The 12,124-nt window shown below is 42.5% G+C and overlaps 1 protein-coding gene across 2 annotated transcripts in view; it reads right to left on the bottom strand.

Moving 5' to 3' along the window:
* Positions 1-9,421: 9,421 nt before the first annotated feature.
* Positions 9,422-12,124, bottom strand: part of DRD3 (dopamine receptor D3) — a 51,499-nt gene continuing 48,796 nt past the window's right edge. For both annotated transcript variants that reach the window (XM_045385473.3, XM_005548104.5), the window contains one exon: positions 9,422-10,764. In XM_045385473.3, coding sequence (XP_045241408.2) covers positions 10,568-10,764 — 197 coding nt within the window. In that variant the 3' untranslated portion in view covers positions 9,422-10,567. The remainder of the gene's footprint in view (positions 10,765-12,124) is intronic.

The raw sequence follows: 12,124 nt of genomic DNA, 5'->3' as shown, positions 1-12,124 counted from the left end.
CATAAGAAAGGTGAATTTGCTTGCTTTCTCTTCTGGAGCTGGGACACTCATATTCTCCTGGCCTTGGACATCAGAACTCCAGGTTCTCTGGCCTTTGAACTATGGGATTGCAGCTGTGGTTTCCTAGGTTCTCAGGCCTTGGGCTTTAGGCCCAGAGTTATACCATCAGCTCTCTTGGTTGTCAGGCCTTTGAACTTGGACTGAGGTAAGCTACCATCTTCTCTGGTTTTACAGTTTACAGATGGTGTATTGCGGGACTTCTTAGCCTCCATAATTGTGTGAACCAATTTCCATTATAAATCCCCTCTCACGGCCAGGCGCGGTGGCTCAAGCCTGTAATCCCAGCACTTTGGGAGGCCGAGACGGGCGGATCACGAGGTCGGGAGATCGAGACCATCCTGGTTAACACGGTGAAACCCCGTCTCTACTAAAAAATACAAAAAACTAGCCGGGCGAGGTGGCGGGCGCCTGTAGTCCCAGCTACTCGGGAGGCTGAGGCAGGAGAATGGCGTGAACCCGGGAGGCGGAGCTTGCAGTGAGCTGAGATCCGGCCACTGCACTCCAGCCTGGGTGACAGCGCGAGACTCCGTCTCAAAAAAAAAAAAAAAAAAAAAAAAAACAAAAAAAAATTAAATAAATAAATCCCCTCTCACGTATCTATATCTACACATATCCTATTGGTTCTGTTTCTCTGGAAAAGCCTGACTAATACAACCATCTAGACCAGTAGAGTGCTAGTCAATAGTGAGGAGAATCTGGAATAGATCGTAGAAAAGGGTGATGATAATTACTTTGGCTCTGAGACCAGCTGCTGTGACAGAGAGTACAGTTCGTCCCACTAACCTTCCCCAGGAAGTGATACCAGCTAGATTCCTGATAAAGCTGTTTCTAGCATTTATTATTTGAAGAAACTAGAGCCAAGTGGCATACAGTGTAGACTACAGTGGATGCTGTGATGTGCTACCAAGATCTTACTGGGGAATTTGTTCCCCCAGTTGTTGGGAGTGTTGACTGCTGAATACTTTCAGTTGAAGAGAGCTTCTTTGTCTAAGCATGCATTCTGCCAGAGGCAGCCCCCATTTAATAACTGTCTGGGGCCGTAACTGTCCTGCCCTCTACAGAGCTCCCTATGGGATTATCTAATCTCTGTGTGACTGCATTATAGTACAACTCTTTCCTGTGCTGAAATCTACTTCCTTCACTCTCCTATAGGTGTTGATCCCTAAGGCATACCTCATTAAACTTATCCATTCTGCATGCAAATCTCCTTCTCAGAGTTTCAATGAGCCCTAAAAAGTCAATGCAATTTCAGGTGGGTCATTAAAAATTGAATATTCTAATCATGGGAAATAATGAGTTCGTGGCACTCTGAACTGGTTACACAACATTTAGAGGATTGTGTCCTATTTGGGGTCTAGTATTTTAAGACAAATTAATAACATGACTACATCCAAAGGAAAGCAACCAAGATGGATAGTGTAAGAAAATATTACATGAAGTAGAGGTAAAGCAATGGAAGCTTTGGAGAACTATTTTAATCCCACAAAGGCTGCGGTGGGGAGGAAAGAATAGAGATTCCTGTGCTAGAGGAGAGAATAGGAATCAAAAGGTGGATTTTGTAAGGCAGCAGATTTTGGTTTAATGAAGAGAGGAATTTTCTAAAGGATGACCTGTCATGTGTCTTAGGAAGAAGTGAGCCAGCTTCTTAATACAGCTAGATGACCATGGGTCAGAGATGTTCCAGAGAGAATTTCTGCAATTATTAGCAGACCGGGCTCAAGTCTCTTCCAACTCTCAAATCCAATGATTGTAGGTTGTGATAAATTACAGGCTTCTTGAGAGTCTTTCATATGGAGTCTTATGGAATCTGTCCAAGCATAATACAAGACTCAATTGTATCAGTTTTTCTTAAAGAGAAAAAATACCCCCATCACCATTAGTCAGTCTGGACTGGTGCTGCATGAAATAGTATAAATACATGATTTTCCTTTTTCGCTTTCCCCAACTCCAATGAGTCTGCTATTAAATTCCTTTTTTAAGACACAGAGAAGCAACAGATTGTCTTTGTACAGGTTTAATTTTTATTAGTAAACATATTTACAGGTTTTTAGGGCTCAGAAGATAATTCATGTCCTTCTAGAATTATTTTTAGCCTGTCTTATCACAGCCTTAGGAATCCAGACTTGCTGTTATTTACTGATAAGAAAGTTGAGCTTTAGTAAGTTTACAGACTTGACCCAGGCCATCAAAGAGACTACATGCCAATGCTGGAAGCTGACATCTTGTATTCTGAATGAAACAGCCTTTGCACATTTCCCCTAGTCATCCTGCCTGTCATACCACCCTCACTATATTTTATGGGTTGAACTGTATCTGCCAAAAATATTTGCTGAGGTCCTAATGCCCGGTCTTTGATCCTGTGTTGAAATAGGGACTTTGCAGATGTTATCAAGTTAAGATAAGGTCATATTGGATTAGGGTAGGCCCTTGTGATTAGCCTCCAGAATGGTGAGAGAATAAGTTTCTGTTGTTTTAAGCCACCCAGTTTGTGGCACTTTGTTATGGCAACCCTAGGAAACTAATACACCATATCCAAGGCACGGCTCCCAGGCAGGAAGGGATGGAGTAAGAGGAAGGGATGTCAGGCTCAGATATCAAAAGGGACAAAGACAGAAAGTATTGAAGAATAAATGTGTTCTGCACCTCATTTTCTGGCCAGAAGAGGAACAGACTACCCAAGAAGCCTTTGGCAAGCAAGTATCTGCCACCATCAGCCTGGGTATTAGAGCATAACATACTTGTGCACTGGACTGTGTAAGCAGGAGAAGGTGCTCTGTTAGGTACTATCCATTTTTCTAACAATCAGACTACAAAGTCAACCAAGTGTCCTGGGCATGTATAGGGAATAAAAGACAAGAGAAAAATCAGATTTTATGTGAGAGGTTGAAAACACTATGCCAAGTAAATAGGGTCTGGGTGGGCTATGAACTAGACAGACATGATAGGAATAATTGCTTAGGGTGAAAAAAAATAACAAGAGTACCAATAATAATAATAACCTCTTACATTTGTTAGGGCTTTACAGTTGACAAAACACTTCTGCTGTGGTTTGAATGTTTGTGTCCCCTCCAAAATTCATGTTGAAACTTAATCTCCAATGCAATAGTATTAGGAGGTGGGACCTTCGGGAAGTGCTTAGGCCATGAGGGCTTTGCCCTCATGGGTGGAATTAATGTCTTATAAAAGGGCTACAGGGATCTACCTGTGCCTTTTGCCCTCTGCCCTTTTACCACACAAGGACACAGCATTTACCCCTTCAGGAGGACTCAGTAACAAGGTACCATCTTAAAAGCAGAGACCAGGCCCTCACTAGACACTGAACTTGCCGGCATGTTGATCTTAGATTTCCCAGCCTCCAGAACTGTGAGAAAATAAACTTCCATTATTTATAAATTTCCCAGTCTGTAGTATTTTGTTACAGCAGCAAGAGTACACTAAGACAGCTTTAAATATGTGATTTTTATCTAATCTCCAAATGTTCTAGTAAGGAAGATTGGGCCGTGACTGGGCACGGTGGCTCACGCCTGTAATCCCAGCACTTTGGGAGGCTGAGGTGGGTGGATCACCTGAGGGCAGGAGTTCAAGACCAGTCTGACCAACAAGGTGAAACCCCATCTCTACTGAAAATAAAAAAATTAAAAAAAAAAAAAAGAAGAAGATCGAGTCTTCAGGTCACCATTTTATTCATGAGGGAACTGAAACTCATAGACGGTAAACCACTTGCCCAAAGTAACTTGTCTGTGCTAGCACTAGAATGCCAGTCTTTGACTCATTTCTGTTCATTTTATTTCCCACAAGGTGGTCAGAACCACCCTAGGTTCAGCCCAGCTCCCTCTCTGGGACACATGTATCCTCAGAGGCCTATAACCACCACTGACTCCTCTCAGTGCCCTGCACACTATACACAAAGCAGAGAGTCAATGCATAATAATGGAGATGGGGTGATTAATTGAGGTGACGGTGGGTGGAGCAAGAGGTCCCAGGTCTTGTGCTTGGCATGACTCTCTGGTTCTGCCTCTGCCAGTGTGTGCTGCAGACAGTTAAGCTAATGCTGGCATCACCTGCACTGAGTCTCTGTGTCATGAGGTAGTCATGGAAACTCACTCCCTTCCTAAGGTAATGAGGAGACAATTAGGTAGAAAGGAGGAATCGAGTTAATTGCCTGTCATCCCCTCTCTGCTCTCTGTGTATTAATTCAAATTAAGCTTTTTCAGTTTTCTGGTGTCAGCAGATACCAAGGATCGGAGCACAGCCTGGGAGCCAGGACCTCCAGAAAACAGCCAGTTCTGCATGAATCACTTGCCCTTCCTGCCTTTTTGTTTAGTCCTGACCCAAGCATTCAGGAAAACAAATCTCTTTGCCTGACCTCCCTTGGCTTCTGACCGAAAGTCTCTGAATTGACTTAATTTTAACCATCTCTGGCTCCACATCCATTCAGCTAGACATTTCTCTTCTTTTAGAGAAAAAGGGAAGAATTCAAATTAAATTCTACATTTGTGGAAATCCAATGTAGCTCAGAGAGATGTAGTTAAATAAATTAGTGATGGATGTTTTGTGGTGTGTATTGTCCGCATGGATGGTAGAAGAGGCAAGACCTAGAGGTCATTTGTGAGTAGGGTCCCCATAGGCTCAGCTGTCACTTGAGCAGAGCAGGAAAAGATCTACCAAGATCACACCTTTTCCTTCCCTGTCCTTTCCCTTCCCTGTCCTTTCCCTAGGGTCTCCTCTCTACAGCAAGATGGAATTATTTGAAATTCCTTGCATGGTCCTTGCTTCTACTTATCTTTAGCTCTTCAGAGGTCTGCTCTGTCTAGAACGCCTTTCCCAGTTTTTTATTACGTCTCAACCCTGACAATACTTGTCCAAGAAGCCTTCTCAAGGTGGAATATGGAATACGGGGCTTCCAGGTTCACAAATTTCAAGAATTCATGGGTTTCCAAACACCATGAATTTCTCTTTTTTATAGACAACAAGCAGCTCATCACTGTACACCTAAGTTCTACTATGGGCTGGAAGCTTCTGGGGGCAGGAACCATATCTTCTTTATTTTTTGAGGTGGTGTTTCGCTGTTGTTGCCCAGGTTGGAGTGCAATGGTGCAACCTTGGCTCACTGCAACTTCCGCCTCCCGGGTTCAAGTGATTCTCCTCTGTCAGCCTCCCGAGTAGCTGGGATCACAGGTGCCCACCACCATGCTCGGCTAATTTTTGTATTTTTAGCAGAGACGAGGTTTCACCATGTTGGCTAGACTGGTCTTGAACACCTGACCTCAGGTGATCCACCATCCTCAGCCTCCCAAAGTGTTGGGATTACAGGCGTGAGCCACTGTGCCCGGCAAGCCACATCTTCTCTGATGATGTTTCCCAGTACTAAGCACAATGCCTGACACATAGAAGGTTATCAATCAATATTTATTGAATAAGTGACTGATTTAGTAAATGAGTAATGGATGGAGTATTAGAGGATTGTGTCCTGGAAGAAGAAAATATTTACATAAGGTCTAGAGTTGAATGTTGGTTATAATCTATGTGGATTTCCATGCTATTTGCAGTTTACCCAAATAGTGTGGGCAACTATGAGACTTCTTTGGATCCAGAGTAGATCTGCCCCAAGAATCCTGCTCTGTTTCATTCAGGCCAACCTCTTTCCTGGGATTTTTGGCCATGCTGGCTCTGAAGGTAGTGAGCTCTGAGACTAAGTGTGTGAGTTCATGTGGGGACTGTAGAGGCAGAGGAGGTAGAATGAGGAGTCTCAGCATGAAGAGGCTGAAGTGCTAGCTTGGAGATTTGTTTGGGATTCCTCTAGGAAGCTCTTCCTGGATCAAAAGAAAATGCTGGGAAAAAGATGTTGTCTAGAATTAGGGATAATAGACACTATCTAGAAAAGGGGCGGCTCACAGTTTAATGGTGGAGGTGACTATAACTTTCACTTTGTATCTGCATGAAGTTTACAGTTTTTATAGGGCCCTTAGGAATGCAGCAAAATAGAAAGAGTACAGAACTAGGATTCAGCACATTCGAGTGCCAGTCCGTCATTAGCCAGCTAGGGGACAACACTTCTGGGCCTCAGTTCCCTTTTCTGTAAATGAAGGAGAGGGCAACCCAAATATGCTCTAAAAACTGTTCCATGATTCTATAAAAATAGATGAGTTTCCCATGCTACCATTTTAGAAACTGGACGTAGCAGGAAAGTAAATTAATGTCTTGGGTTGGGTTCTTGGGAAAGTTTGGGGTGCAAGTGGATTAGGTAGGATGAGGCTGCCCCAGGGATCTTTGTTCCATCTTTTTCTTCCCCCCTCTTTCTCCCCTCCCCTTTACCTCTCTGGTGGGAGGCAATGTGCTGTAGTGGCAAATTAACTGGACTTGGAAATCAAACAGAGATACATTTTAATCCATGCTCTGCCACTTATTGACTGTGTGTGACCCGGGGCAAATTTCTTAACCTCCCTCTGCTTCAGTTTCCTCATCTATAAAATGGAGTTTATCTTCCTGAAGGCTATCATAAGGGTTGAATATTTGATGTGAAAAAAGGACACAGGAGGTTTGTTATTATTCTTCCACAAATATACTAATACTGGTGTTGTTTATGTTTTTTTTTTTTTTTTTTTTGAGACAGGTCTTACTCTGTTGCCCAGGCTGGAGTGCAGTTGTGCAATTCCAGATCACCGTAGCCTTGATCTACTGGGTTCAAGCAATACTCCTGCCTCAGCCTCCTAAGTAGCTGGGACCACAGGTGCCCAGCTAACTTTTAATTTTTTTGCAGAGACAGCATCTTGCCATCTTGCCTAGGCTGGTCTCAAACTCCTAGGCTCAAGCAATCCTCCTGCCTTGGCCTCCCAAAGTGCTGGGATTACAGGCATAAACCACTATGCCCAGCCCGTTGTTTATGTTTATGACTTTAGGACTCTGATTTCGACACGGAATTCTATGATCTTTTACTCCTCCATCTCATCCATTTTCTGTTTATTTTGCATAGAAAAAACCTGGAAATCATCAATTTTTACTTTTGCAGATTTTAATTGTCTCAAGGCTCAGCTTAGCTCACACCATAAATCTGGATGAGCTGGGTGGCACAAGGTACAAGAACTAATGGGCAGACAGAATTTTCCCACCAAGTTACAATATAAACATTATTATAGGCATTTAAAAAATGCTTACATTGGCCAGGCATGGTGGCTGACACCTGTAATCCCAGCACTTTGGGAAGCCAACGTTGGTGGATCACCTGAGGTCAGGAGTTCAAGACCAGCCTGGCTAACATGATGAAACCCTGTCTCCACTGAAAATACAAAAAATTAGCTGGGCCTAATGGTGGGCGCCTGTAATCCCAGCTACTCAGGAGGCAATCACTTGAACCCAGAGACAGAAGTTGCAGTGAGCCGAGGTCATGCCATTGCACTCCAGCCTGAGCAATAAGAGTGAAACTCTGTCTTGAAACAGAAAAAAAAAAAAAAAAAAAAAAGTATTCATGAGTAACAGGTAACCAACTCACTGGGAGTGTATGTATTTCCTTATTATATATTTAAGGGTAAGAGGAATAAAGACAATGCAAGGGAGGCCTTGGATTCCTTGTAAAGTCCTAGTGTACTTTAAAGTTTCAATAGCAGGCTGGGCTCGGTGGCTCACACCTGTAATCCCAGCACTTTGGGAGGTCAAGGTGAGAGGATCACTTGAGGTCAGGAATTCAAGACCACTCTACCAAAAATATAAAAAAATTAGCCAGGTTTGGTGGTGCACACCTCTAATCCCAGCTACTCAGGAGGCTGAGGCAGGAGATTCGCTAGAACCCAGGAGGCAGAGGTTGCAGTGAGCCGAGATTGTGCCACTGCACTCCAGCCTGGGTGACAGAGTGAGATTCCATCTCAAAGTAAGTAAATAAATAAATAAATAAATAAATAAATAAATAAATAAATAAGTTTTAACAGCATCGCAGCAGGTATCTGTCATGGTTATACACTAACAGCTCTTAAAAATAAATTTACTGAAGTTCAGGATACTTCATAAATTATCTATAAATTGTATCTTGATTTTGCAATCAACAAAAATAGCTTCTGTAGGTGAGAAGTTAAATGGTGAGCATTTTCAAGTTCCTTCTAAATGCAGTTTTGAATAACATTTACAAATTATTTCTGCTATACCTTTAATCTCAGTTGTTGGAGGGGTGACATTTAGGATCTGCACCAGGACTTTACAAAGAGTGTCCATGTGATGGCTTTGGATAGCCACCCCGCCTGTTGCCCACAGTCCTGAGGTCCTCCGGCAGTCCAGATAAGTTCCTACCACACTTAAAGAGTAAATGGACGAATACAAAAGCAGGAAGTGAGCTCCTTGAGGGCAGGAGCTGTGTTATTCATTGTTGTATATCTAGAACCTGGGGAAGTGGCTGGCACTTTGCAGATACTACTTAGTGAGTCTCAGAGTCTGAGAGTACAGTCACACGTTGTTTAACTACAGGGATATGTTCTGAGAAATGCATCATTAGGTGGTCTCACTGTTGTGCAAACATCATATAGTGTACTTACACAAACCCAGATCATATGGCCTACTATGCAATTTAGGCTATATGGTGTAGTCTATTGCCTCTAGGCTATAAACCCAGACAGCATGTAACTGTACTGAATATTGTGGGCAATTGTAACCCAATGGGGAGTATTGGTATAACTTACGTAGAAAAGGTACAGTAAAAATATCATATAAAAGACAAAAAATGGTGCACCTATATAGGACTCTTACCATAAGTGGAGCTTGCAGACTGGAAGCTGAGTTCAGCTGTTAAGACTGGGTGAGTCAGTGCGTGAGTGGTGAGTGGATGGGAAGGCCTGAGATACTGCTGTATGCTACTATAGACTTTATCAACACTGTACATTCAGGCTACACTAAATTTATTTAAAAAGTTTTTCTTTCTTCAATAATAAATTAATCTTGGCTTACTGTCCCTTTTTTACCTTATAAACTTAAAAATTTTTTGACATTTTTGACTCTTTTGTAAAATACTTAGCTTAAAACACAATCACACTGGATAGCTGGACAAGAATATTTTCTTTCTTTATATACTTACTCTATATATTTTTTCTATTTTTAAAATTATTTTTTGCATTTCAAACTGCTTTTTTAAAAATTAAGACAATCACACACATTAGCCTAGGCCTAAACAGGGTCAGGATCATCAATATCACTGTCTCCCACCTCCACACCTTGTCCCATTAGAAGGTCTTGGAGGGTGATAACACACAGGGAGCTGTCATCTCCTATAACAATGCCTTCTTCTGAAATACCTCCCGAAGGGCCTGCCTGAGGGTGTTTTATGATTGCCTTTTTTAAAAATAAGTAGAAGTACACTCTAAAATAATGGTGAAAAGTTTAGTATAGTAAATACATAAACCAGTAACATAGTCATTTATTATCAATATTAAGTATTATGTACTGTACACAATTGTATACTTTTACATGACTGGCAGCATCATTTTGTTTACAACAGCATCACCACAAACATATAAATAATGCGTTGAGCTATGATGTTGCAACAGCTATGACATCATTAAGCAATAGAAATTCTTCAGCTCCATTATTATCTTATGAGACTACCGTTGTATATGTGGTCCACTGTTGCCCAAAATGTCATGATGTGGTCCACTATACTGGGTCTCTGTTAAGCAGAAATGGAGATGCCCTGGGTAGGAACATTTGGTAGTGTTGTGAAAAGCATATCTAAGGCATGTTCTGAACCATAAGGTTCAACAGTGAAACTACAATGGGATGTGTCATTCCGTCTTCAGATAATATCCCCATCTTGAATAATTCTGGGAGTTGAGACTCTGAGATTTCCTCTAGAGAGTAAAGGAATGGAATCAAAATGCCTTCTTAGCTAAAGTTAAAATACAAGGGTAGCAGAGTTTGAAATGAAGCCCCTGTCCCAATGTGGGACAGTGTTTCTCTTGCGGTGAGAAATTCACCTCACCAAATGTAGCCCATCAAATCCTACAGAGAGGTAGAAGCACTGGCCTTGCCATTCATATTTCCAGATACAGTGAAAGAAAGAAATGACCAAGAGGAATGAGCCTATGAAAGTACAAGGTTAGCCTGACAGTTAATTAGAGGTTTGAAGGAAGACAGATTGGCTGTTCTAGAAGGTGGTTTACTGGCTGATTTCAAGGACCCCTGCAAGTTGAGAATGATGAGATCTGTTCATTTTTCCTTCAGTGTAATGAATCATGCCTCCGATGACAATTTTGTGTGAGTCATGTTTTATCAGCTTCTTTCTGAATGATTGCTTATCACTCGGGAGCTCCCCAATCATTTGAAGATTGTCAGAATGAAGTCAGATTTCAGCTGGGGAGGTAGAATGTTCTGTTTTGGAGGACACATTTGGTTATACCTGACAAGCAGGGACGTCCTGGCTCCAGGAATCTTCTTCCTATTGCATGCCGGAGGACACTGCACAGTCTTTCTGAGTGGGCCGACAGCCTGGCAGCTAGAAATGGGTACAAGAAGTGTTCCCTCCTCTGTTCCCTCAGCAAGACAGGATCTTGAGGAAGGCTTTCCGGAACTCGATATTGAAGGTGGTATAGATCACGGGGTTGAGGGCGCTATTCACATAGCCCAGCCATGTCGTGGCACTGTAAAGCTCTGGGGACACGTGGCATGTCTGGCAGTGGGTATTGAGAACATGGGTCAAGAAGAAAGGCAGCCAGCAGACAATGAAGGCCCCTAAGTTGCCAAAGAAGAGAGAAACTGGGTAAGGGATTTGCTTACTCCTTTTGTTATAACATGAGAATGACTCACGGTTGTCTACTTTATGCCAGCCACCAAGCTAGAAGTTTTGCATACCCACTTACTTTTTTTTATAACAACCCTAGGCTGGGTGCAGTAGCTCACTCTTGTAATCCTAGCACTTTGGGAGGCCGAGGCGGGTGGATCACCTGAGGTCAGGAGTACAAGACCAGTCTGGGCAACATGGTGAAACCCTGTCTCTACTAAAAATACAAAAATTAGCTTGGCGTGGTGGTGCGTGCCTGTAATCCCAGTTACTCAGGAGGCTGAGGCAGGAGAATCGCTTGAACCCAGGAGACAGAGGTTGTGGTGAGCCAAGATTGCGCCATTGCACCCCAGCTTGGGTGACAGAGTAAGACTCCATCTCAAAAAAAAAAAAAACAAAACAAAACCAAAAAAACAAAACAAAACAAAACAAAAACCCCAACCCTATGAAGTAGGTGTGATTAGCCAAATTTTTTTAGGTGAGAAAACTGCAAGCTAATGTTTTTGATTCACTTTGGCCTTTGTTACTAAATCAATTTTCTAGTTTAGTCTCTAGGTAGTTCTTTACTAATCTTTTTCTTTTCTTTTTCAATTCAATTCAGACATTTATTTAATGTCTACCTATGCAAAACATGATCCTAGGCACTGATAGGTATGAAGACCTTCAAGATGTGACTGACATAGTTTCTGCTGTCGAGGAGATTACATCTAGGCGTTCTAGTAAACTCCCTGATACAGGAGAGGGTTGGGGTTTGTCAGTGACACTGAACAGGATGAATTGCCTTCACTAACTCTATAGCATACCTGTGATTTACTCATTTTTAATTTCTTTATTTAAATAAAGTTCAGGCTGGGCACAGTGGCTCACACCTGTAATCCCAGCACTTTGGGAGGCCAACGTAGGTAGATCACCTGAGGTCAGGAGTTCAAGTCCCAGCCTGACCAACATGGCGAAACCCTGTGTTTACTAAAAATATAAAAATTAGCTGGGCGTGGTGGTGCATGCCTGTAATCCCAGCTACTTGGGAGGCTGAGGCAGGAGAATCACTTGAACCCGGGAGGCAGAGGTTGCAGTGAGCCAAGATCGTGCCATTGCACTCCAGCCTGGGTGACAGAGTAAGACTCTGTCTCAAATAAATAAATAAATAAATTTCATATTTTATGACTCTAAAAATTACCCCTGATTCTGGTGGGATGTGGTGGCTCACGTCTATAATGCCAGTGCTTTGGGAGGCTGAGATGGGAGGATTGCTTGACGCCATGAGTTTGAGACCAGCCTGAGCAACGTAATGAGACCCTGTCACTACAAAAA

This window comes from Macaca fascicularis, chromosome 2, assembly GCF_037993035.2.
Source record: "Macaca fascicularis isolate 582-1 chromosome 2, T2T-MFA8v1.1".
NCBI lineage: Eukaryota > Metazoa > Chordata > Mammalia > Primates > Cercopithecidae > Macaca > Macaca fascicularis.
The sequence above is the reverse complement of the archived record's forward strand: the minus strand, read 5'-3'. Positions and strand labels throughout refer to the sequence as shown.